At 35.4% G+C, this 27451-nt stretch overlaps 2 protein-coding genes across 5 annotated transcripts in view; one reads left to right on the plus strand and one right to left on the minus strand.

Annotated features, from left to right (window-relative positions):
- Positions 1 to 8829: 8829 nt before the first annotated feature.
- LOC118269874 (sodium/potassium-transporting ATPase subunit beta-2-like) lies at positions 8830 to 9900 on the plus strand. Its single transcript, XM_035585222.2, has one exon. It carries the CDS (start codon positions 8886 to 8888, stop codon positions 9813 to 9815), a length of 930 nt encoding a protein of 309 aa, XP_035441115.2. The 5' UTR covers positions 8830 to 8885; the 3' UTR covers positions 9816 to 9900.
- A 2637-nt stretch (positions 9901 to 12537) lies between these two features.
- LOC118269698 (chaoptin) overlaps positions 12538 to 27451 on the minus strand; it is an 81915-nt gene continuing 67001 nt past the window's right edge. For 2 of the 4 annotated variants that reach the window (XM_050706886.1, XM_050706885.1), the window contains 22 exons: positions 26919 to 27073; positions 26387 to 26489; positions 25165 to 25365; positions 24543 to 24679; positions 23910 to 24129; positions 23185 to 23406; positions 22502 to 22743; positions 21478 to 21650; positions 21318 to 21347; positions 21102 to 21140; positions 20910 to 20991; positions 20504 to 20669; positions 19947 to 20089; positions 19490 to 19631; positions 18856 to 18990; positions 18312 to 18509; positions 18075 to 18218; positions 17589 to 17729; positions 17080 to 17322; positions 16613 to 16848; positions 15901 to 16027; positions 12538 to 15750 (listed from right to left, as the gene is read on the minus strand). In XM_050706886.1, coding sequence (XP_050562843.1) covers positions 15646 to 15750; positions 15901 to 16027; positions 16613 to 16848; positions 17080 to 17322; positions 17589 to 17729; positions 18075 to 18218; positions 18312 to 18509; positions 18856 to 18990; positions 19490 to 19631; positions 19947 to 20089; positions 20504 to 20669; positions 20910 to 20991; positions 21102 to 21140; positions 21318 to 21347; positions 21478 to 21650; positions 22502 to 22743; positions 23185 to 23406; positions 23910 to 24129; positions 24543 to 24679; positions 25165 to 25365; positions 26387 to 26489; positions 26919 to 27073 — 3384 coding nt within the window. In that variant the 3' untranslated portion in view covers positions 12538 to 15645. The remainder of the gene's footprint in view (positions 15751 to 15900; positions 16028 to 16612; positions 16849 to 17079; positions 17323 to 17588; positions 17730 to 18074; positions 18219 to 18311; positions 18510 to 18855; positions 18991 to 19489; positions 19632 to 19946; positions 20090 to 20503; positions 20670 to 20909; positions 20992 to 21101; positions 21141 to 21317; positions 21348 to 21477; positions 21651 to 22501; positions 22744 to 23184; positions 23407 to 23909; positions 24130 to 24542; positions 24680 to 25164; positions 25366 to 26386; positions 26490 to 26918; positions 27074 to 27451) is intronic. The other 2 variants (XM_050706888.1, XM_050706887.1) reach the window with 2 other exon arrangements.

The following is a 27451-nucleotide window of genomic DNA, read 5'->3' on the forward strand; positions in this document are numbered from 1 at the left end:
TTTTAGTTTTCTTCTGTTCTGTAAAGGCGAGGAAAGTGAAAGGAATTCCAAGTACTAAAACACGGAAAGCCTTTAAGAAAACTTTAAAAGAAAAATATATGTTAATATTTTCTCATCTTACCTAAGTTTCAGTGACCTAGAAATGTGCAAAACCTTTACATGAAGTGTGTCGCTTATATCTACGTGTGTTTCAAAGTAAACTAAGTGAGGGTCCAAGCGATTTGGGTCACTAAATTGGTACTACTTAGGGAACATTTTCCTTCAAATCCTTTTATTTTGAGAGCGTATACTTGAAGTAATGTTGTTACTTGCTTAACCTTTTACTCGTAAATGTTGTTTATGCCTTGTTAGATTGAAAGAATGAATGAATGGGGCCTTGAATTTTTATTTTCATTGATCTGTAGTACTGAATTTTTTTTTTACTTCAGTGTTGTTTTGTGGTGCTGATTGAATTGGTGACATTTAATTTTGTGACCATCCCTATCCTTTCCGCTGATATCGTTAGAGCCTACTATGGGACAACACATTTGATAGAGCATGACAACAGTGGTTTCTGATAAATATAACCTTCATCAAATAGAGGGATTAATATCCACCGACAATGATCTATATTTTTATTTTTTATTCTTTATCGATAACCGTTACCTACTTCAAAATTATTTCAAGCAATCTCCAACCTGCTGACAAGTGAGGAGATTCTTGCAAACCTGTTGTGTTTAGTTGTGTGACCGAGGTTTCCGGTGGCCCAATCACCCAATTCCCGATTCCCCAACAATCCTTAAATTTCTAACCCCCAAAAGTCCGGTAATGCACTTGTTACCTCTGGTGTTTTGGACGTCCATTGGCGGCCGGCGATTGCTTAATTACCATCAGATGATCCGTCTGCACGTTTGCCTCTTATTCCATAAAAACAAAAAGTAATTCATGGACAATCGCCTGGAAACTTTAAAAACTTTGTAATGATTTGTTTAATAGGTGCAATATAAAGTAAAAACTATAGAGTTTAGTTTTCAATCAAAGTCGATTTTTAAATAAAACTTTTAAAAGCGAGAACTTTTAAGAGAGATCAATAATACACTTTATAAAAATAGTCTAGGAGTTCAATTTGCTTTGAAGTCCAACGAAGCTTGCAGTTAAAGTTCTTAATGAATTTGGTTTTTTAATGTCTCTTAGCGAAGGAAATGATTGTTTGAATGAACTAATTTATTAGGGTTGAATTTGTTGTTCATTTTCTATTAACCTCGTGCAATTATGAAATATTTTGTTTTTAATCACTGATGTGGTAGTATAGATAGAGGTGCACGTAATTATTTTATTCTTATACAAAACGTTGCTTTTCATTAGGATTTTCTCCTGTGTACTGGGTGCGTTTATAAACAAACACGTTCACATACACATGGCACCCAGACACGAAACAATTTATGGATTACACAAGAGTTGCTCCGTGCGGGAGTCAAACCCGCTACACGCTGCGCGGTGGTAGCTTAGGTATCTATTATTCCAGACAATAATCTTCCCTGTTCCAGCCGTTTTGAGTAACAAACATACATACACACAAACTTTACACAATTAACAACATTACTGCTCTATTTTTCTAGATTTCTCCTTCAAAGCAGCCCCATATAATTTTATATCTACCAACATAAAGTCATGTCTCACTTAGACATAAAAATAAAGCCTCCTTTGATGTCGTGTAGGACTGTAGTAAGTTCGGGGAATGAATAGGACCTCCCGAGGAAATGGGAGGTCTATTGCCATGTACCGGGCCTGAGATAGGGACAGTAAAACTGAATGGGTATTTGACCTTATAACTTGACTTGACTGTGACAAATAAGTTAATGTTTTTGAGAGAATGTTTAAACTAAACTTTTAGCAGGGGTGTTCAATTTTAAAATAATCGTAACAGGGGGTGAACACTATGTTCTATTACATATTTTTTCTAAATAGCTTAAAAAAAACTTAATAATTATACTCTATCCGACTCGGCAACTGAACCTGTAGCTTCTTGCTTAGGCAAGAGCACTTGAATAATGAGATAGTCAATGTATGTAGTATTTCTAGAAATTCCTAGGTTCTTCTATGTAACCTAATAAGCATATTAAGTTGAGACACTGTGATAACAAACCTACTCATTTATGCATATAACATAGTATTTAATTCATAAGATAACTAATGACTGGCGAATTAATTTACTTCAAATTTCAGTTTGATAGAAGAACTTTGCAAAATATTCATTTATGTAAAATATAATACATATTTATATAGAGTGGAATGGAATTAATACATAGTTATTTGGAGTGTAGGAGTTTGGGGGTAACTAAAGATCACGGTTTACTCACGTAAATTAATGAAAAAAAGGTCTACTAGTTTCGAGTCACCAGCGCGGACCCTTTGTGATTCGAAACTAGAAGAGCTTTTCTCCATTCATTTCCGTGAGTAAACCGTGATTTTTAGTATGTCTCATGATAGTTATTGTAAAAATATGGAATTTTGATGTTTATCTTTACATAATTTGAATAGATAATTAGTAAAATTAACCTTTCATACAATGAATTAAGCGCAATGTTTCTAAACGTTGTTTCCAATTCAAAGCTGATAACGAAATGTTTTCCAGAAACTAGAAAGGAACAAAATTACTACCATTGATACTAGAACCCCTAATAACATTACCAACCACAATTTGAGGCGTCATATGAACAAAAATCCGCTAGGGTAACCACAATTTTACATCAGATTCTTATCCGGCTCATTCGTGTGACTGGACCGCTGATGTGTCCACGAGATTGGATCGAGTAAGGACAGCTCATGCACATTTTCCTAATGTATCATTTCCCCAGGGATCGTTTGACAACCGATTTGATATCACACGTTTTCCGAAAACTGATCCGATCCGGTTTATGGCCGGTTTTCAACGGGTTACTCGTACTGTAAAAGGAATTTCGGACGAGACCTAATTCTTGTGTTTTAGACGTGGGTTTTTAGTAAAAATCTTTAATGTCGGATAAATATTTGATTTTTTTACCTACTTTGCATATTTTTTTTTGCTGGTGGAAAATCATCCAATGACTTCTCCCGCCTTGGGCGAGGCGAGAGGGAGTGTCAGACTCTTACTGACTAAAAACCACCCCGTTCCAACTCCTGCCCGTCAAGCCGGAGCCCCGGTAAACCCGCTAGGTAGTCCGCAGCTCCGGATTAGACATCAGCCCTACTGGGCCCCATCTGTGGTGGTCTGATGGCTCTTTGAAGCGCGCGCAGAACGCGACGCGCCGCACGCACGGGTCTGGTTCTGGTTGGGCGGCGAGCTACCCTTGCTCGCCGTCCGCAGACCCGCACTTACGGTGGCCGGAGATTGTCGCGCGACCTACTTTGCACATAAATCTAAATTTTGTGAACAAGCAATTAACTTCACTTATTTTCCGGCAATTCCGCGGTCGGATACCTGATACTGCACACTACGGCGACGCGACGCTGCACAATAGTCGTGACAATTAGCAGTCAATTAATGTATAAATTGTATAATTATGTACTTAATGTTTTATATTGTATAGTATTAATGTATTAATATGGGCCTTCGTTGCCTGATGTAAATGAAAAAAAAAACTTACCCATCTTTTAGGAAAATAGGATTCACACATCTCCAGACGTTTTTGAATTTCCAAGAAACTTTTATCAAAGGAATAGTAAATAGAGGTTCTTCATACAATTTTAACGTAAATCCTCATTTTTTTTTTATCTTACCTTATACATTATACAGTGTGATACTGATATGTGAAGTGCTAGATAAATCTGTGTGATCTCCGGCTTTGGCAAAATGACTTCTATTAGCCTTTATAAAAGATTTCAATTGCAATAGCAAGAGTTTATCGAAAAGAAATATAAAATCAGTGAGTAGAGGGAGATACGTTTTATTTTCTTTTTTTAATGTTTGTGTTATAGGTATGCCTTTGAACTTGTAATTAATTGAGTTGTCCTATACTAATGTTTTACCTATATAGGTACTAAATCATGAATTAGGTACCTTATAAATGTGTGATTATGATCTTATTAGTGATTGTTAGAATAAAAATTGAGCATTACGTATTTCTTTAAATTAATAATAACAAAGTCTTTAATTTTGGTTAGTAGATCTTGTAGAAAAAAGTGGATTTATATTCGATAGTGTAACGTTATTCGAATGTAAACCTTATTGCAAAGTACTGTACACACAGCTGAATTTATCATAGAAAAATAATTGTCTCATATAGGTAACAAGCAACTTTATTTATCACGAAAACATTTGGAAATCATTTGTAAATAAATGTCACAGCAAAATGACCTAACAATGCAAAAGCTCAAAACGTGAAACGCTAAAAGTAAGAACCAGTTAGCATGATCTCTTTAACCGTTTGTGGAGCAGGAAAATTAATATCAAGTTATACTGGGCGTTGAAGTTTATGGTTTAGTTGGTGTTCTAGCTATTTGGAATTATGTTGCAGTCGGTTTCCCGGCTCAAGGGATGCTAATGTAACTGGACGTTTTGCCCGGAGTGTTTTATATACATGTGACTTTAAACAGATCATATTTTGGTGCTGAAAGTATTGTGCTGTAGTATTTTGTTAGGTACTTAGGTCTTGTCTGTGTCTTGTTGTCGTAAAATACGTTTACTGTTTTGTTAGTAAATTCTGACACAAGTGAATACATACGTATATGTATGTGCAAGGTATATAAACGATTGTGTTATAAAGCGCAGTTAAAACCTAAAAGGTTTTCGTTTTGTGGCTAGATGTAATATTTGCATGAAGCAAGTACAAAGACGAGATGACATAATGTGATTGTGCTCTGTGACAAAACATTTGGGTCCCAATAATATTATAAAGGTGTACCTAGATAGGTTATAAACGCTCATAAAGTGGCACATTAAAATTTGGGAAATTAGCAACGTGTTTACGGTATGGGGCGACTAGTTGGAAAATAAAAGGGGTTGCCATGTACCGCGCTCGCCGTTTGTTAGTGGTGTCTAAATAATTATCAGAAGTACACATAACTCGGAAAGCGTCACATTGGTAGTTCCGTTGGTAGGTTTCGAACTCACACTCTCATGCATGAGAAGCGGGCGTCTTAAACCTTCGGGTCACCACGACATTTTAAGTACATTATGCTAAATTAAAAGATAAATATACAACGTGTAACAAAAAGGGGGTATACATATCAATTGCACGGTTTCTAGATAACATAACAAACGATACGGGAAGGGTTTTTTAAACTCATTTTTCATTGATTCAAAATTAGGTAGACAGGTACTAGGCGATCAGATTGACAGAAGAAATGTTTCGTAATATTAGCGAGTGATCCCTGTAGTGTTGTAACACGTTTGGATGATTTGAAATCAAGAATTATGCGATTTCAAGTATTTGGTACTATTTTAAACGTATTTTAAGCTGAAACTTTGTGTAGAGATTCTATTCAACCTGTATTCATCAGGGCTTCTTGATGTATATGGGTATTTTGTTACACGTTGTATAGCTCTTACTAACTACGTCCAAGATTTTGGTGCATTTTTCGGCTTACCTACATTAATCTTGAGAAAAACAAAGTTCTAAGTATATTCTAAAATATTTCATAAATATTGTAAATCCACCGCCTTCACAATACTAAAAACTATTACAGCTTAAAACAACGGGCGATGTGCGTCAGAAGTGTTTGTGTAAGCATAGAACTCACCTAGGTAAGCTAACAAGCTGTGTGTGCTCAGCTGCATAAATATGCTGTGCATGTGTATACGGCTTTAGGTGCGGCAGTCTTATTGGAAGATATGTGTTGATGCTTATAAGTCAAACACTTTTAGCTTATTGTGTGGGTGCGGTAATGGATTTATCTCTTTGTACTGAGTATATGTATAATGTATTCTGCTAACATGCTAATCAGAAGATTAAACTTTTTCTAGACGTTTTACATTAAGTCGATAGATACACTTACAAGAAAATGATATTTATATTTGCAAATAGGTTATAGGATAACACTTACACGAAATTAAAAACACTCTTAAGTGGTCATGCCAGAAGCGTTTTTATTCGTGCGTTCTATTGTCTCTGCGTACTCCAATGGAAGACCCAGTGCGTACTTACGGCGCGGTGAGTTCCGGGCACGCCCGCCACAGCAGGGTTGATGCTGACTCGGAGCTACGGACTACCTAGCGGGTGATCGCGGCTCCGGCTCGAAAATCAGGAGTTGGAACAGGAAGGAGTAGGGGTGGTTTTTAACACACAAACAAACACATAAACTCCCAAACTTTCGCTTTTTTTTAAACGTGGCCCTACACTATTATTTTCTCCTGTATCATGAGTGTGTTTACAAACATACAAGTTCACATACACATGACACCCAGACCCGGAACAACAATTTGTGGTTCACACTGAGTTGTTGCGTACGGGAATCAAACCTGCGACACGTTGCACGGCAGCCAGTTGTAGTCTAGTCACCGCGCCAACCGTGCAGTCAAGCATTTGTAATAGTAAGTTCATGGAATAATAGGCATAATATAATAATATCTGTTATTTTAAAATAACACGTAATTTCACTCATTAAAGTTAATTATTCATATGTTCCTAGAATTCTGTCTAGTTACATATTTGTATTAAGCAAGTAGAGACTATGAACAATTTATTCTAATTATTGTAATTATTGCTTCTTTGAGAGCCTTTACAGATGACGACAGCCAGTCATTATGATAATTGCTCTTCCATAAAGCACTTTATTAATTGTACAATTGAATTTCTTTTTTATTGTCGCTGATAATTCAATATTTTTCTTTGAAGGGACGTCTCTGTTAATATTAAAGGTAGTTTTATTCAATTCCTGGTAACAGAGTCACATAGTAGCGTACTTACCACCATAGAACCTAGGTAATAACTATCGTAAAAAAAGAAACTAAATTAATTGAAAATAACGCGCGCATGCTTTCATGAATAAGAGTCCCGTTGTGAGTTTGAATTAGTAGAGCTTCTCTCAAAAATGAATGTACTCTTCATATTATCCTTTCCTAAATCAAAAGTGACGTTGTGTTAGTTAACCATTCCATATAAATAATAACTTCAATAACAATCCCGTTTCTTTTTCTCGATAGTCTAAATTCTAGACAAATATTTATTATTAAAGTTATGGAATAGTACAATGGAACTGGCATATATTTGTGTATAAAACTTCTTAAATAAATAAATAAAGAAAAAAAAGAATAACTTAAGACGAAATAATTATTTACTTCGACAGTTATTGCACCCTAATTTCGAACTGTAACACTCGTTACCGCCAACAAAGAAAAACTTAGAGAAAATCATCACATTTGTCAGCGAAAAACTTTTCTCATAAAAAACTGGTTTTTGTACCAACATAAGTACTGACCAATTTATCAAAAACTAAGTTTCTAAGAACCGCCCACGTAATGAGAGGTCATTGTGACTGGTCTAAGCTTTTATTGCTTTTGGCAAAGAAATACGAATTTCTTTTCCCACAATAATGATGGCAATTAGCAATGAATAGACGTTAATGATATAACGTATTTTCTTTACCATTTTTTCTCCAGATTTGTAGTATAGTCTTCATGTGAAGTAAGGGCCTATATATTTTTTTCTTTTCACTGTACCGTGATGCCTACTTTTGCCATGGGTATGTGCAAATTAAGAGACTGCATAGAGACTAGACAGCAGTGTTCTCTAATACTCGTAAAACACCGATAAACCTTAAATCTTTTTTAAAACTATGACGTACGACTGCCGGACAAGGGGTCTCGCGTTCGACTCACGGACCGGGAAAAGTATTACTCAGCTTTTTGGGGATTTTCGAAAATTTCTCAGTAGCAACACGGAGTGTGAAATTGTGCCCAGTATATGGCATGGGCTCATCCCCTATTACATGGGACTTATGACACAAATGGTGAAAAAGTGTGTGTACATTGTACAGTGGCATTACGTGCCGTAATGTGCATCTCTGCCTACCCCTTCGGGGCTAAAGTTGTCAGTGCCAGGTTGGATAAAGTGCCCAGGATAAAGATTTAAGAACAGCATGGAGTCAGTAGTTTTTGCATTAAACCTATGTTTAACAACCTCATCATGTTCAGGCTAATAAACTTTGTGACTAGAAAGTAAATTATATTTATAGACCATTTTTGTGACGACAAACTCTAAAGGAAAGCTTTAAGAAAAATATTCACTTATCCAAGTACCTAATATGTAAATATGACACAAGGAAATAGCTTGTATGTCTGCCCGAGTGCCCTGTCACTTGCAAAACCTTTTCGCGTTCCGTAAAAAACACGATTTGTTAAAGAAATAAATAATGTTTGTACTTCATTTTGTTTATTCCTAAATATAAATCGCATCTTAGTTGTATGTATGCATTCAAGATCTTAACATATTTTTGTCTTAAGGGTAGGTGCTTAAGAGCTTCTAGTACGCGGTCTTTTTTAGCACACTAATTTTTTTTCAGTTTTAGCTCGCAGCTCACAGATGGCCTTTACAAAAATCACACTGTTTATTTTTTTATTTATTTTAAACACATGGAAAACCAACCGCTGTACAATTTGAATAAATAATGTGGTATAATGTGACAAAAACCCAATTATAGATTTTTACGCCACGTCAAAAACATGCCAACAGAGCTATACAATATTAAAGTGACTTATTTATATTAGTTGTGATAATTACACACTCCTGCACAAATTAATACATTAATAAGCACTGTATACGTATTTATGATTTATAGAACTGACAGTTTAGCTGCACTATAAAACCTCCTTACATAAATCGTAACCACACTGAATGTAGCATCTTTTCTGTCAATCAATTAAGTCTGACAGTTGTCACTGTGATAATTTGTAGGCTAAGTAATGGTGTGTTGAATGCAATAATAAGATGACGCACAATGTCCCTAAGACACTGCCTCCACTAGGCACCAACATCACACAACCGTCGCAACCAGCAGCTTCCACTGAACAATTCAGCAAGCTCCTCGATGACCCATTCAAGGTAAAGTTTAAGCGTTTCTTATACAACAAGCAAACGGGACAAATTCTTGGAAGAACCTGCAAGAGCTGGGTCTACTTCATCGCATATTCAATCATGTACCTTCTATTCCTCATGACCTACACACTCGTAATTCTCTATACATCCTTAGAAATCCTCAAAGTTTTAATTGACTTCAAGAATATTGATAAAGTTTCAGCACTCGATTCAGCATTCTCTTACTCAACACCAATTGTAGGGCTGACAGCAGCTCCGACATCCGAACATAATTCACCATTGATTTGGTATAAAAATGGAGAAAGGGATGACTACAAGAAGTATGTTGACGCACTTGACAAGTTACTCTCAAAAAGTAGAAGGAAGAGAGAAATAAGTAATTTAGGGCCTTGTGGAGAAGCTCCTTATGGTTATGGAGAAGAGCCATGTGTTATTATAAGAGTAAATAGGCGTTTGAACTGGGCTGGTCAGCCCCTGCAGTCTAATTCTACGATTGCTAAGAATGCGCCGGCTGACGTCCAGACTTGGATGAAGGCAGACAGGACGAAGTTGTGGTTGCGATGTGAAGGCTACCACTCTTATGATAAGGAGCATATTGGGAAGATAAAATATTACCCAGATCCCCCTGGCATTGATGCAAATGTTTTTCCTCTACGTAAAGACGAGAAATCTCCTTTGATTGCTATCCAAATATCTAAGTTTACGATTGGTATCTCCTTGGCCATACAATGCGCGTTGTGGTACGAAGCTGGTCCCTCCACGATAGGATTTGTACTTTATGTCGCTCCAGGAGAAAGGATACTGTATAGTGTGAAAGGATAATTGTTCAAATATAGTGTTGTATTTAGTTGTAATAGTTTTTTTATGATTAATGTTAGTTAATGTTTAGTTTTATTAAAATCATGCAGAAGGATGTCTTATTCTTATTGTCTATATTAAAACTTTAAAAAAGTAAAACTATTTCAAATATATTAGGTATCTAAAATGAATAAACTGGCTGACTGACAGTAACACAATATTTAAACATTTCTTACACATCGTATTTTGAATTCTATTTCCACATCCCTAAGAGTAAATACGAGAAAAACAAATACAAATCAAGTAAATAAACATTGGAACATGGGATAAATATTTGGAGAATTTGTCCAGCGATGTGTATTCTGCAATCTATTGTTTATATCTCCATGTAACAGTTTGTGGAGTGGAAAGACAATAGTCTGTACAATATCCGGACCACTATTACTACTGTTGATATTTCGTCCATGTAAATAAATATTAATGAGGTTTTCTTTTCGTCTATCGTTCGCGGAAATCGAAAAATATTGGGGTGGTTGCGGGAACTTAACAATATTTAACTGTATTTTTTTCACTGGTTATGTTATGAGTCCATCGTCGTTATCGGCAGCCTATAAGTGGCCATTACTGAGCTAAAGACTTCTTTTCACACAGAGAAGGTTTGAGGTGGGTTTGAGCATGAATCACCACGCTTGCTGAGGCGGATTGGCGATTTCAAACTTATATAATTAGATATTAATGTCCAGATTCCCTCACGATGTTGTCTTTTACCGTATTGTTTGTGGTGTGTAAATAATCTTGGAAAGTACATATGTATAACTCAAAAAAGGCCAGCTTATATGCTGTATGCAGCAAATATCTTGACATCATACGTTTCTATAGCATCGAATGTCCATCCCATCGTACTCAATATCTAATCACACAATCCATCAGGTAAACCCTGGAGTAGAAATGCATTGAAATGGACGTACGATATCACCAACATATCCATGACTCTCAAATATGGGATATCCCGATCAATTTTACTGTTGTAATGGATTTTCAGAGACCAAGATATGATGGTAGCTTGCCAAATGTGAGTGAGATATGGTTGTTTGTCGATACGTTAGATATGAAGAAGTAGGTTACTTGTAATGTGAATTTAAATATGTATTGTGATTTTCATAAGTTTACTACTGGGAAGAAATTGTTTACCTTTTGCTAATTATTCGAGCTTGATAGTTAATCTGAAAGGCCTATCTTCTCTTAGCTAATTATCTGGAGCTGTGGATTACCTAGCGGGTTTACCGGAGCTCCGGCTCGGGAAGCAGAAGTAGGAACGGGGTGGTTTCTAATCATTACTCTATCTCGCCTCGTCTAAGGTGGGAGAAGCTATTTAAGTTCAAAGTTGAAAAACACAACTTTGACTGTAGCGGGTTAGATTCCCGCACGGGGCAACTCTCAGTGTGATCCACAAATTGTTGCTTCAGGTTTGGCTGTCAAGTGTAAACGTACCCACGACACAGGAGAAAACTTAAAGTAATGAAAAACGGAACTTTAAAAATTGTGAAATCAATTTATTAATAAAAAAAGCTTCACAATCATGGTCTTATACTATATCACGATTTGTTTAATTTTAGTGTTATCATTAAGTATATCTTTAGTCTCCAAACTAGGATAATCCTGTATTACTGGTCTTTCGATTGGCTCGAACACAAAACCTATAAAGAGGTAGACAGCTTTTAGTTGGAGAGAGAAGGTAAAGAGCTAGTCCGTCAACAAATATATAAGAAACATGAAGATTATTCGATTCGTTATGCTGTTCATGTCTCGTCTAATTTTGTTCGCTGTAGGGAGCGCGATTCAATTACCAACATTGGAGGCGATTACCACAAATGGACTGCCATCTAGAGCACGACCTTTTCTATTCTGACCTTTGTTATGTTAGGATTATTTATATTTATAGAAACTCTTCAAGTAATTGCAGAGTTTGTTTGTTATGTTCGGTTGAATGCGGTATTCTCGTGAATTGCTTGTTTTACTTCAAACAGTATTTGTATACATACATATTATTGAGTGATACGTAATTATTGCTATGGCTATCTTCTATGGTAGTATTTAACGAAGATATTTGATTAAAATGCTTAATTTAAATTAAATCTTTAGTGATATACCTATTTTTTTGTATCGTCGATGTTGCAGAAACGGAATATTATTTGTTGTGATCTGTATGGCTGGCTGGTGTAAATTTATTTCATTTTCAGAAGAATATTTAGAGATAACATCTATGAAATCTGAAGTCTCAAAAAAATCACCATCAGGTATTAAATATCTGAAGGGGTAAGCATTGGTTCCTAATACCCATGTTATAGAGGTGAGTATATTGCCATTTACCAGCCATAATTCCAGATGTTACTAAGAATTTTGAAAAATATCCCAATCCTTATTAATCTCCACCCGGGTATCAAATCCGAGAGCTCTTGCTCTGCAGTTATATTTGGACCACGAAGCTGCATTAACTTCGAATCGCACCCGATAAATCTCATGCCCAGCAGTTACATTTGGACCACGAGGCTGCATCAACCGGAAATCGAACCCGATATTTGCCAATTGTATTTGGACTACAAAGCAGTAATTATAGTTGTATTTAGGTATCTTAGAATAGTAGTATGTGGGTAAGGTGTTGGTAAGTATATAAAAAAAAAACATTCATAATAAGCATTCGCTTTTGTATGACAAATGACTTGGGAAGAAGAAATCAAACGACAAATAATATTTACGCAATAATTTATTTTAATACGCTAATAATTCAATGATTACTTATTTTTATTTCACACTATTCTTTTAAGTAGTGAAGACAAAAACATTCCCTCGTCCTCTATCCTTTGAATATAACATTCAAACTCACTGAATTACCGACATTTAGTTATCCTCCTTAACACTCTATTACAAAGAAAATATCATAAAACATATTTACAGCGTTTCCATTTAAAACCATATTGTGAACGTAATAAAGCTTTCTTTCAATAAACTTTCATTTTACGATTGGACCTTTCAGTTTTGTTTAAGTCTTAAAATTAAATAAAAATTTGTTGATATATTAATTTAAACTTTATTCGTATTGTGATAGAAATCATAATAATACTGGCTGATATTATTTTAAGGCTCATATCTTTACGTACTTACACAAGGTGATTAGATTTCACACAATTTTGTTTGTTCGAACTTTACTTAGCTGAAACACACCCTTAACCATATTAATTTAAAGTTTATTTTACATTGAAATAAACTCAATTTTCATTCATACTTATTGTATGATTAATTTAATATACATAAATAAAAATAAACGTAAACTTAATGCCACATAGCACATGTCAATTTCTTTTTAAACAAGAGTCAAACATATTTTGAATCTTATTTATATAAGATCAATGGTCGTTTTTCCAATCGCAAAATAAAATTTATATAGTTTCAAACAAGATTTTGTTTATATTATTTAATTCTGTATGTATTGGCACTAGCTATTATAAGGTACTATCACAATGGACCTTGCAGAAGAATTAATTTGTAATTTCTCGTCATATTCGAGGTTTGCTACTTAATAATGTAGATGGCACTAGTAAGCAACGAAGTTATAATACAAGCCGATGTAAAACCTCCATTGCAGATTAAAATGAGTAAAGTAAGAGTATTTTTATATTTTAATATATTAAATATTGAGTTTCTGTTTGTGTTTCACAAAAGGAGCCGACCATACAAAAACGCTTTTAGCTACCATAGGTCAGAAAATGTGATGTAGGGCTATTTAATTACAATTATCATAAAATTCAAGCAAGCTATTTATTTATTCGAATAAAATACAAATATACCATTTAGTACCATCGAAGGAAATGATTTTAATAATAATGATCAACAATTGACAATCGGATCTAATCTATACAGAAGCGGTAATATTTTTATTCATAATGTCAATTTTATTCAGCTATACAATTCCCGTTTAGTTTCAGCAATATTCATTGTAGGCTTTATCAAAAATAGAAGGATTAGAGTAATATATATCACAAAATATATTCATTGTTACAACGATATTCCTTTGTTTTCAATACCAAACTTAACGCCAATGCTGTGTCACTAAAACATGATCGAGTACGATTCACTGAAGTGGTACAAAATAATCAGGTGCATCGTGAAATGGCATTGAAAACAAAAGTCAACAATAGGCCTGACAGCACACACTGGACCACTGAAGAAGAGGTATTTAATTGAACTCACTCAGTTATAGAAATAGATAAGAAAGCTAGAAACATGCAACTTTCAACCGACTAAACTATTGCTAGCGTGCACGTCTAAAATATTCATAGAAAAATTAATAAAACTGTGACAGAAAAAAGTGAAGCGACGCAACAATAGAAACAAGCCACATTGGACATCATACAAACAACGTTTCTTATACAATAACCAGCGATATAGCTCCGAAACACTTAAATTCAGTCGATAAAATCCTAGTATATACGTACAATGTATATATTACAGCATGCTCCGATACAATAACAGCTAATGACACATTTATTTATACGTAATATGTAATAAAATATGTTTATCCAACAATAACCAGATAGACTTTGTAAACAGCTAAACAATGAAAAATATTAAAGAGTAAATATAGAATAGGATTAAGCTTTCTTAGAGAAGATAGTGACTCTGAATATAGACTTTATGAGAAATGAGTTAGAGACTTTGTACAAACATTTGTTTAGAATCAAGATCGTCGGGACAACGATCCTAACACGACTACGTACTATGAAACAAATGACAATGAAGAAAATGTTAAAGATATTGAATATAAGGAAATGTTTATAAATGATTCGATTAGTCTACACCTAAAGTCACCTATTACAAAAATGAATACATCTATAAATAATATTTTTACTCTTAATAATGGACGAACACATATACCATTCGAGCGAATGCAGTCTACTTAGACGATCATAATTAAGTCATTGCTTTCGTGTGAACTTATCTTATAAAACGACGTAAATGCAACTTCTAAAACACATTAAGTGCACTTCCACACGCGGTTCTTAACAATATCGTGTAAGATCAAACGCACCATACAAGTTGGACATATATTCTGGACAATAATCACAGAAAATTCGTTATGTAAGGCAGTGCACGAAATGCGTGAAATGTTCAAATTAAAATTTCTTAAAACTACACACGCAAAACAGGGTTTTGGGAGGGGTGGGGGGAAACGCAAACTGTAATTTACTAAGAAATATGAAGTTACGGTAACTTGTCCAACGATTCTTCTGAGATCACACATCTGCTTTCCTTTTTTTTAAACGATAAATCACATTTTAGTAGGCTTCACTAGAATTATCGCAATCACTTAAGTATACAAAAGTCACTTGTCCTCCGTCAATGCGTCAACGTCCTGACTTCAAGTCTTAAAGCATATACTTCCGTTTCACTAACACTAACTAGGATTTGGCTATTCAGGATCTCCCAGACCAAGACTCAGTATGTAGGCCACAAGAACAGGTACAGTATGAAAAACATTTCAATGCTATCTCACTCCTTGCTGGATTTCGTCTGATCGAAGAAGATTCCTACAACCCTTAACGATTGCATTTGATTTTATTTACATATTATTTTAAAGAAGCTGTAAAAATCTTCTTCGAGTTTAATACTATCTAGTTCTATGTTCCAAAGTATCGAAAAATTGATAAGCGTCAGAATTTTATTCTGTACAAAAGTGGTTTTGTATCTATTAAATAAATAAAGTACGTCTTAAGTGAGGCCTTTAAGAGTTAGAATTATACATCCTTGCCAAAATCAAGTTGAATTCCTCGTATACCCCAAGTAGCCAGAACAGTCCTCATATGTAGAGGCACGTTAGGATAGACATGCCTAACACTATGAAGAAATTGGGTGATCCTATGAAGCCTTTGTTCCATTCACAATCCAGATCTCTTGATAAAACCTGAAAAGCAATAAATAAAGTCTTAAAAGAAGAATTGAACCAAAAATGTATTCCACAGCACTTTTTACAGAGTAATCATTTGTATTTAGATTTTTTTTATCACAGAAGGATAAATAATTGAAGTAAGATTGTTTAATGAGACCAACTCACGTCAGCAAATGTTCTGTTGTCGTATGCTGGACACGTTGCGAATCTGACATCGTCACGGGTGGACACGCAATTAGACGGGCTGTCGCAGAGGTACTGTCTTCTTTTACGGTCCCATGCTTTTATCCATCTGTAAAGAGACGATGATTTAGTTCATAGTCCTTAATTGACGATTTACTTCTATGATTTCCTAGTCAATGAGAATTCTATACGTCTTTGGAAGTATGATGTTTGTTTATTATTTTTCTATTTAGTACAACAAGTAAACAACTGTTTTGAAGAATTGTAGCTAGAATTGTAGCTAATTGATTCGGAACAATATTTATTAACTTCAATGATTAAAATTGACCCTATTTTTATTATTCAGTTCCGTTTAGGTAAATATGTAACATGCGTCAGCTGTATCATTTTACCTAGACTAGATCATTAATGAAACCACACGGAAAAAACCGTTATTTTCCTCTATTATTGCTGGTGGTTTTCCATGCTTAAATGCCCTTAATGTCATAGGAAAATACGTAGTGCAGATAGTAATGATTTCGAGCCATATTATTATATCTGCCTATCTTTTGTACAAATCTGCTATGAGCAAACTCTGTTTTAATCAATTTTCTTTATAGAATAGGGCATATAAACGAAGAGGCTTATCACCTGATGGTAACCGATCACCACATTATCCAATCTAATCAGATCATTAAAAGGAAATGCAGCTTACCCGATACCGCAGTCACAAGTCAAAGGATTGCCAGCAACCAATATGTCTTGCAGGAACACAGTATTCGGCACGTGTGGCCATGGTCTTTGGGAAGGATTTGGTACTCTCACGATGTAGTTATCCCGCAGGTCCAGCGTCAGGTTGGTGACGCGGCCTGGTCGCCAGAACACTTCGCTCGCTATCTCCTCTACGCTGGTATTGAAGACTGTTAGGCGGAGTACTTTAGATTGGACACCCTGTAAAGATAAATATTTGTTGAGTTACATTTTAGATAAAAGCGTATTTTATATCCTTTGTTCTAAATTAAACTGACCGAAATCGATATCTGAAAAATACAGTTTTAAATAATAGTTTTAGAACTGAAATTTGGAATCAAGGTCTTCAGTTGCACTTTGTATTCAACCAAAATCTTTATTAAAAGACTTTCTGAAGTTTCTAGAACTACAAATGCCTTAATATATACTTACGCTCAGCAGATACTGCGTCAAATACTTCAAGTATCGTCCAGTGATTGTGATATTATTAAGTTTCAGTGGTAGTGGTCCATACATCTCCTTGCCAAATTCCACCGAATCATAATCAGTTTCAATCATCAAGTTCTCCAAACCGGCGTTATATGACAACATCTTTGGTACGTTGAAATCTCTCACATTGGAATATGCTGTTATTTTGAGTGTCCGTAGTCCATACATCTTGCTGAAGACACCATGCTAAAAGTAGAAGGTAAGAAAGTGTAATTCACGATACTCTTCGGCAAAAATAGCAAATCTACTACATAAACTTTTACAGACTAATTTTGAATCAATTTTCAGCCATGATCGTCCCACTGCAGGGCAAATGCCCATTTGTATCATTTTGAATCATGATTTTTAAATCATTCTAACAAAAAAAGTCATTGATTACTTTAAAGTATGTTTCTTCAGAGACAAGAAGAAAATCACAGGAGTTTAAAAGGTTAATTTTAATGTTCACTTACCTCAAGTATTCTCAACCTCAATTTGGTAACATCCAAATATTCCAAACGAGGTGATACTCCATACAGACTGGTGTTCATCAGAGCAGTGATCGGGTTGCCAGAGAGAGACAGCCAGCGAAGGTCACTCAATGAATGCGTTGCCTGAAAAAGGAAGAAAATTAATGCGTTGCCTGAAAAAATTAAGTAGTCATACTTGACTTGACATGAAAGCAGTTTTTCATTTAGTGAGAGTTCTTCATGTACTTATAGACCTGTTCGACTGGAGTTAGAAAGTCCCTCAAAGGCACTTAAGGTAAGGCACTTGTAATTCTTGTGGTACAGCGGGTAACCAGGCAGTTCTTTTGCTCGTGTAATTCCTAATTGAAATAGTGTATTCCACTTATTGTATTAACACTATATTATTACCCAAGAGCAAACCCACAAGTTTTGAATGAATCAATTAAAAAGCAACAAATACTCCAAATACTAAGAAATGTAGGAGCTTACCACAGGAACAGCAGTCAGGTCATTGTAAGACAAGTCTAAAGCTCTGAGACGTGTCAAGTTTGCTGTTATTTCTGGTGGAATCGAAGGCAGGTTGTTGAATGATAGATCCAAACTCTTTAATTTGCTCAAAGACATCGAAGGTACCTGAAAATGCAATGAAAATTAATGTGGGACACTATAAACGTTTACTTTTTTTATGAATATTATTAATTCTTTTTTTAATAGATGTTTACTTACAGAAACTAAGCTGACATTCTTCAGTCCCAAATGAGACAATTTTCTTTCCAATCCTTTGAAAATTGTGGTTCCTCGATCGCCAGAGTTAAAAGGCGAATTGTTACTTAGATCTAACCAGCGGAGTTTTGGCAACGCTGAGAAGGACCCGCCTTCGATTCGCACAAGGTGATTGTTTGATAAATCCAACCAGGCTAGAGACTGAAAGATTAAGAAAATGTATTAGAATAAGTCTAAACTCATCCTATAATCTATAGACATGATCATTAAAATAATAGTTGACAAATAATTTAAAAATAAAATTGGTTCAAACTGAAAGTTGAATAAAGAAATTAATGAAATAAATAACAGAAATATCATGCAGCAACATTATCGATGCACACGAGTAACGCTGAAAATGAAATTGTATGAGCGAGCAAAACAGCAAAAAATGTAACACAAAAATTAATCATATCTTAAAAACAATAAGCTGTACAGTATGGTGCAAAAAGTGAATTAGTATAAAGTCTACAAGGTTAGTAATGGCACGATCTAGTTCACAATCTACCTTGTACAAAATATTCTGCGGGTATTGTTTTTTTTGGTGGAACACTCTGGTGTGATCTCGTCTAGCCGTGTGGTACATGTATTCGTCACTGTAGTCAGGTTCCTCGGGCCAGTAATCGCTCAACTGATCAGGGCTCTGGCGACACATGCATGACAGGATAACACATTAGCATACCTACTCGCACACTGGCAACAACTACGACAAAACTCTGTTAGACTAAGGCGGAGACATGAACATGTACAATAAAACAATGAAACTGATGATGTAGGCTTTGAAGAATGATGGATGGGACTCAACAGAAGGATCAAAGAGGAAAAGGATGAAGGAAATTAAGAGATGGTATTTGTTGAGGACCATATACAGAAGGAAAAGATATATTGAGCCCGAGTAGAGAACATAATAAGAACAAATAAAGTAAGAAATACTACGTATATACATGATCATATCTCCTGAAATTGCTATATAATTAGTAAACAAATACTCAGGTACACAAGTTCAGTAGTCATATAACCAACTTGATATCACATTGCATATCAAATGCTGATACTGTCATCGAGCGGTTAGTTTCAAAATTTCAAACAAATGCAATAGGATTTTAGGTTATGTCTTAGGAGTCATATGGAATTGTACTCACCCGGAATCTTTGGACTAGATCTCCAAGAGCGACCGCTGGTATAGTGTTACCACTTAGATCCAGTTCTACTAAGTTAGCTGATGCAGCCGGAGACAGGCAGTTTGTTGGGATTCTTGACAATAAATTGTCCGATAAGTCTAGCCTAAGAAGAAAGATTTTATTAATATTTAGAGCAAATAATTAATTTCTCAACCAGTTTGTCAGTCCATTAAGGGTGAAGTGACCTTGTAACATAATATCAGTGTTTGTTTCGCAATCTTAAATAACTTTTGGGGATAAAAATTGTGATCGTTGTTAGGCAAACCTAATTTATTATGACATAATCATTAAGGACTTGTTTCACAACGTCTGGGTAGCAACTATACATAGTTGCTACCGACCAGACCTATAGATATCTGATACATCAGATATCGTTGAATTAAGAACGTAATTTGTATGCATTTGTATTTGTATGTACCTTTCTAAAGCCGGTGATGGAATGAGGTTATCCGCCAAATTCTTGATGTGATTGTCCGATAGATCCACTGACGTTAACTTCTGCATGTCGCTGAATATTTCCACAGGGAGATCGATCAAATGGTTGTGAGATAAGTTTATTATCTGAAATGAGAAATATAGTATAAAAAATCTACTTACAAATGACAAATTACACTTTTCCAATGGACACAGAATATTTTAAAATTGCAATTAATATCAGAATTTTCTGGTTTCTGGGACTCTAACTTTAAACATGTTTATAATAAGATTTTTTTACGGAATCGAGAGACTCAGTTACCCCCCCCCCCAATCTACAACCCTTAAATTCCGAACCCCCAAAAGGCCAGGAACGTACTTGTGACGCCTATAGTGTTTCGGGTGTCCACGGGTGGCGGCGATTGCTTACCATCAGTGGTGGTCCGCCTGCTCGTCGGGGTCAACTGAGCAGACCGACTGATGGTACACTAGGAATCACAAGAGCGTTATCGGGCATTTAAGAAGCAGTACGAAGGTACTTCAAAATGATTGTCAACATACCTGTAAGTTCTTAACCCTCTTGAAGCAATCGTATTCCATGTGGTAAATATAATTGTGTGACAGGTCTAAGTATTGCAGCATATGCATAGATCCGAATACTTCTCGAGTAATATTTCTGAGTTTGTTGTGTGACAGATGCAGTTCTGTTAGAGTTAAATCTGCATGCCTGGAATGTTTAGAAAAATATTTACCATTAAGATTTTTTCTTATTGATTTAGTTTAAATGATTTTTTGGTGAAGAAGAATTACATTTAATACTTTCAATATACTGGCAAATGGTTCTTATTTACTTAGAGTAGTGTGACTTATTTTCTACATAGAAAGTAAGTATTGTCATTTTTATATGTGGCAATTTTTACTTTCTTCTTCTTTGACATAAAATTAAACCATATTATAAAACACTCACCTGAAGTAGTACGGCGCAATATAAGTGATATTATTATGCGAGAAATCCAACACTCTGATATTTACTGAGACCGTTCCGAGACCTGGAAAATTAATTCGATTTATTGAAAACACCATCAAATATTTCTCATGTATGCATCAACAAAAATTACAAAATCAATGATTAATATCAATAAAGCATAATGAATGTCACCTTGTGTTAATACAAGATCTTCCTCAGTGTCAGTGAAACCTGTGCAAAAAGCGAAGAGAAGAAAGCAGAAAATAATATTAGAAGCATGAATAGAAAGAAAACACAAAACAGTATAATATAAAATAATGTTAAAAACAAATAATATAATAATATGTTCAAAGCAAAACAAATTAAATAAATAAATGTTAGTCTAGAACAAATAAGAAAGAAGCGTACTTTCATACATACTGATGTTTGATGAAATATCTTGAGATCCGAAATGATATGATAGATAGGAGAGATATAGGAGATTAATGACAGAAAATTAGTAAAGAAACAAATATTGAAGAAATGCAAGACAACATTGAACATTTAAAACAAAATAATAAATACTCACTTTGGGCTTTAGGTGGTGGATAGAAGTTAGACGTGTAGAAGCTGGGAGCATTAGAATCAGTCAATGTGATGATCCTATTGTATGAAGCGTTGACTTTCAAAGCAGTGGCCGATCCGACTTGGTCAAATATTGAAAATTTGAACGTGTCGAGGTTGTTAAATGATATGTCCAACCTGGAATAGACGAAACAAATTATTATTTAAAAGTCGGCGTCAATTCTCGTAACAATATTGCCAAAAATTAGCAAAATTTTAAAATAAAAATGTAGTCCAAAGTTATTTTAGACCAAGGAGCGGATCAGCTTACACATAAATCTTAAAGTTACAATAATTGTTAGTACTATAACCTAAAGTTAAGATACTATTGCCGACTGAAGTTTCAGTTCAGTTTCTAAAATTCTGTCAATCTTGATCATCACCATCAGCCCGAAGCCTTAGAAATTGACTATAAAAGCGAGGCCAATCATGAATGAGCAATTGAACCAACATTCTTGATTTGCTTGGCTTTGTTGTCAATTCAATTCCATGATGGTGCCAATTAATTCTTCTTTCTTCGGTTATAGTAAAACTCACACAATGAAAACAAGACCAACGTTTTATTGTTAATCTTAAGGTCCGTATACAAAGACCGGCTCTGATCTAGCCAATTGATGATGATGCATAATTTGTTGCATGCATTCAGGGCATGATCTGATCTGTGTGAAAACAAAAGTGGGCCTATGCTTTTCGAGCCGATCTGGGCGAACATACCTTTAGATGAAGAGTGCCTATATTATAACGATTAGCATTACTACAATTTTGGCAATGGAAGTAAACTAGCAGGATCAAATTAACAATATTACAGACAGACAATACAATCTTCTTCAAACTAAAACATATTTTGAAATAATTTTGACAGGCTGCAAACTTAATGTGCTGGTATCATACATATTCCACACATATTGATACAAGAACACATTTCACACACAATAGTATAGTCTAGCTTTAACTTAACTGATTTAATATCAGAAGTATATACTACTTACTCAGTCAAAGCAGGTATGTTCTGGAAAGCTTCCTCGCTTATTTCATAGATCCTGTTCCCTCTTAGGTTAATGACCTTCAAATTATCAAGAATAGTAAACGCTCTCCTCTGAATGAGTTCTATCTGATTGTCTTCTATTAATACTTCTTGTAACTCTTTCAGTCCTACGAATGCGTGCATTACTATTTGTCGAATCTGGTTTGCGTTTAAGCAAATGCTTTCTAGCTGTCCATGGATATCGCCCTGAAAGAAGTATGTAATGTTGTTGATTTTTTGCACTTTTATAACTTGTGATGTAAATTGAGTCAAAAATAACCATCGTAAACTTATGGGATTCTATCAAATAAACTACGAAGATAAAGAATTAAGTTTAGCTTCTTTAATATCACAAAGAATTTTACATCTTTACTCTATGAATCTTAATATATTTTATTAACAAAGATGTGCAAAACTTCTATGTACCCTTAGTACGAGTTTGTTTAACGAGATCGAAACGAGAGCGCATTCGGCACTCTAATTGACCGGCGTGAATGAACCAACCAATCAGAGCGCCGAACACGCTCTCGTTTCGTTTTCGTTCAACCATGGGTACTGTTTTGAATATAGTATTCGATAAACAATGACGTATTTATTAGATAACTTTTCAGTATCATCAAATCTAATGGTTCTATTTTAAGAACTAACCTGCAAAGTCCCTTTGGAGAAATGTTCAATATAGTTATCCTGCAAATTCAACCGCTTCAGTTTGTAGAGGAAATGGAACGATGTGTCTGGTACATTCTTCAGCTTATTGTTACTTAGATCCAAGTACTGTAGTTCTATGAGAGCCTTTAGAGGTTCAAACGGTAACAGTTTCACTGAGTCTGCTAAACCGTTCGCCATCTTTAGCGTTGTTAGACTGTGCAGCTGGAAATATAGAAACAAAGATGATTTTAATTATACACGACAAAAAAAAAAATCAAACGACGCGGTGACGGTTGCGGAATGCTGTTCATCAATATAAGCCTATAGCATGGCTTGAAACTATTCGAGTTCCTCGTCAAACGGTTACGTGAGTGAACCAAGTAAAAAGTTAACAACCACGGAATTAGTTAAGTGTGGGAGAACCATGCTTTGGCACGAATGGTCTGGCTCGACCGGAGTGATATCTCGGCCTCACAAAAAGCCGACGTGAAAAAACGGTTACGTTGTGTCCCCCCTTCTCAATCATCTCTTTCCGCAATTCCCCACTTAAATTCCTAAGCCCCAAGAAGCTAGCAACGCACTTGTAACGCCACTGGCGTTTCGGGAATCCAAGGGCGGCTCCGATTGCTTACCATCAGCTGATACGTCTGCTCATTTACCGGCTTATACCATAAAAAAGAAATCAAAAATTAAATCCCCCAAATAAGGGTAGTAGCAATATTTACCTCAGCAAAAGCAAATGGGTCAACGAACTCGATATTGTTTTCCGACAAGTCCAACGTTTTAATAGTCCTGACATGTTGGAAGGCACTGGACTCTATTCTCGTCACAGTGCTGCCATATATCTTCAAGTCTTCTAGTTCCACACCGAATTCTAGGAAATCTTCTGTCCTAATGGTTTGTCTGAGCAGTTTGCTTAATGATAGGTAGCGTAGAGATCTCATTCTGGAAATTGTAAAAGAAATACATAGTTTAAGATATTGGAACAGTACCCTTAGTACGTGTTTATTTGAGGTTGAATGAAAATGAAACGAGGGTGCGTTCGGCGTTCTGACTGATTGTTTTTTTGCACCGACCACTCAGAGCGCCGAACGTGCTCTCGTTTTGATTACTTTAAACTAACTAACTTTAAATGTTAGGCAAATTCATACTAATGCTACTGATTGTCGTACTTTTTACTACTTATAAAATAAATATTTACGAGATATAGGTAATAGGAAATTAAACGTGCTTGATTTTTTCTTTTACAAGATGGTGACGAGTTTTAAAAAACAGTGTGATTTCGATAAACGAATATTATGATATATTCCATAATTTAATATCGATTGTTGTAACTAAAGTGTAAAATAAATAGTTACCTCCTAAAATCTTGCAAATTCACTTCAATGGAGCTAGCGCTGCTGATGTCCAAATAGAACAGTTTGTATTGGAAGTTGTTGAACGACTGCATGGCGTAGTCTGTTGTCGGTGTCGATGTTAGAAGATTAATGTCAACCTGAAACGAATGAAACCAACATTTAAAATTGTATTAAATAGGAAAAAGTGTATATCTAAGTAGGTATGGATAGGTAACGCAAATTAAGAACTAGCTATTAAAATAGTAATGTAAACACCAATAAATGTTTCAGAAAAAGAAAAAGGTCGTAAGCACAGAACTCAAAAAAATCAGAAGTAACAAGAAACAGAATAAGAGGAACTCTCTTTTTTTATAAACGTTGCCACATTAGTATTTTTTTCCTATGTCGTGGGTGCGTTTACAAACATAACACAAGTTCACATACACGTGATACCCAGACCCGAAACAACAATTATTTGTGGATCACACAAAGAGTTGCTCCGTACGAGAATCGAACACCGCTACACGTTTGCATGGGAGTCGATAGCCTAGCCACCGTACCAACTGTGCAGGTTGAAACTGAATTGCACAGAAAGAAGGAATGAAACACCGATGCACCATAAAGAAGAAACATTAGCACTAACCTTATTTTCCCTCAGATTCAAGAACCTCAAAGAGTCCAACTTGTTCAGCATAAACTTGGAGATCATGGTGAGGTTGTTCTCCGAAAGGTCGAGGCTTTGGAGACTGTTCTCCAGACCAGCGAAGGCAGCTGGAGACAGTTCCACCAGACTGCAGTCACGGAGCGAGAGGGTCTTGATCTTTGCATTTCTGAAGGCATCTTCCTGTAATAGGTAAGTTAAAGATTGTTAGATCAAGGACATTGCAATAAGTACGTAGTACGTACGTACGTAGTAATAATAAATACGTAGATGTTGTATTTTTAAAAGCATAAACACTGAAATATACCCTCGAACCGTCGTCATCATCAACATTATTACGAAATGACAATTATTAACTATGATAATATCAAATTTTCATTTTCAGTTACGTTTTCAGTTCCATGTTATAAAACCTACTGCTTTACGCTGTACCTATAGAATAATACTTTTAAAAAACGTCTGAAAATTTAATTCAGCCTTCGTCAGACCGTTGAACCGACGATGTAGCTCGTCATATATTCGGACATTGATCACCGATGCTTAGCGGAAGTTTTGCCTTCAACAGTTTTCTTTCGGCAGTTAAGGCTTAATAGCAAGACTTGAACCCATTAAATCATGCAATAATATTGAATTCAATCTTCTAAAGTTGATTACACGTGTTATTTTGTCAAACCCCAAAAAAGTAATATTCTATATGAACATTTTATGACACACTGCTGCCCTTTGAAGCTAACCAGAAGATCAATGATACAATAAAACACGGGAGCAAATATTTTTACGATCACGAACCTCTTCACGTTTTAAGGCGCATACCGTTTTATGTGGAACGTACATGTTCTCTGTTAATGTCGCCTTTTTATTGGGTGATGTGTCTCGGAATATTCCTAGAGTTCATAAAAGTTCCTTTTTTGACTATATGTAGCTTATAAGTCAGTGATATGTTTTGTGTGTACGATACCTACTTCGTAATTTATTGTGGATCTCAATGAATGTAAATAAGTACAAAAAAAAATAAATCTCAAGTGCGGACTGCCCAGCGGGTTACCGGGGTTCCAACTCGAAAGCAGAGGTAGGAACGGGCTGGTTTTTAGTCAGTAAGAGACCGACGTTCTTTCTCGCCTCGCCCAAGGCCTGAAAACTCATTGGATGACTTTCCATCCTTAAAAAAAAGGAAAAAAGGTTAACTTGTTAAATGGTAACTTACCCTCAAAGCATAAATTGCATTGCCGTCCAAAGAAGTCGAGTTCAAAACGTTGAAATACTGGAAGGATCCAGGATACAATATTTTGATGAGATTGTTGTCCAACCTGGAAATAGGTAAAGAAAGAATATTAGATCCTATAGATGTTTAGTTTTAGAAAATAAACTTATTAGGGTAAGTAATGGACGTTGATAAATAATAATGATCCAAAGAAATCTTAATGATTCGCAAACCAACGACTTTCAATAGCAACTAGTAAACCCGGCGAACTCCGTTTCGCCACCAATGATTTTACCTGTTTTCCTGCTTTTCTCTTGACTTTTTTCCTGAATTTTCTTTGCTATAAATCTCACGGAGCCCGAGACCTTTCCAACGAATGCAAAACCGTGGAAATCGGTTCGGCATTTCGAATTCAAAAAGTTCATAGTCGTTAATCAAATAAACCTAATAATTCAGATCAGATAAACCTCGTACTCAGTACTCTACAAATAGGCAATCAGTCAAAATCTAAAGAAAACAAAACAAAACAACTTACTTCAAAGAGTCTAAGGACAGTTTGATTCCATTCAAGTCGTGTGCAGGTGGAACTTGCTTGATCAAGTTATTTGAAAGGTCCAGGAACCTCAACTGACGCAACGGTGATAACTCTTCGTAAGGTATGTAAGCCAGTTGATTGTCACTCAGAAGCAACTGAAATAAATGATTTTAGCAATCAGCAGTCATGTTTCGATTTCTCCCTTAGTCGGCTACAGAATATAGAATAGAATATAGAATTGCCACGCATTATATCCCCGAAGGGGTAGGCAGAGGTGCACATTACGGCACTTAATACCACTGTACAATGTACACTAACTTTTCACCATTTGTGTTATAAGTCCCATGTAATACGGGGTAAGCCTATTGCCATATACCGGGCGCATTTCCAAACTCCGTTCTATTACTGTCGAAAATTGACAAAAGCCCTGCAATACTTTGCCCGACTCGGGAATTGAACCCGAGACCGACCCGTATTGTCCGGCAGTAGCTCTTGCGACCACTCGACCAACGAGGCAGTCGTATAGAATATAA

The sequence above is a fragment of the Spodoptera frugiperda genome, chromosome 30, assembly GCF_023101765.2.
Source record: "Spodoptera frugiperda isolate SF20-4 chromosome 30, AGI-APGP_CSIRO_Sfru_2.0, whole genome shotgun sequence".
Taxonomy (NCBI): domain Eukaryota; kingdom Metazoa; phylum Arthropoda; class Insecta; order Lepidoptera; family Noctuidae; genus Spodoptera; species Spodoptera frugiperda.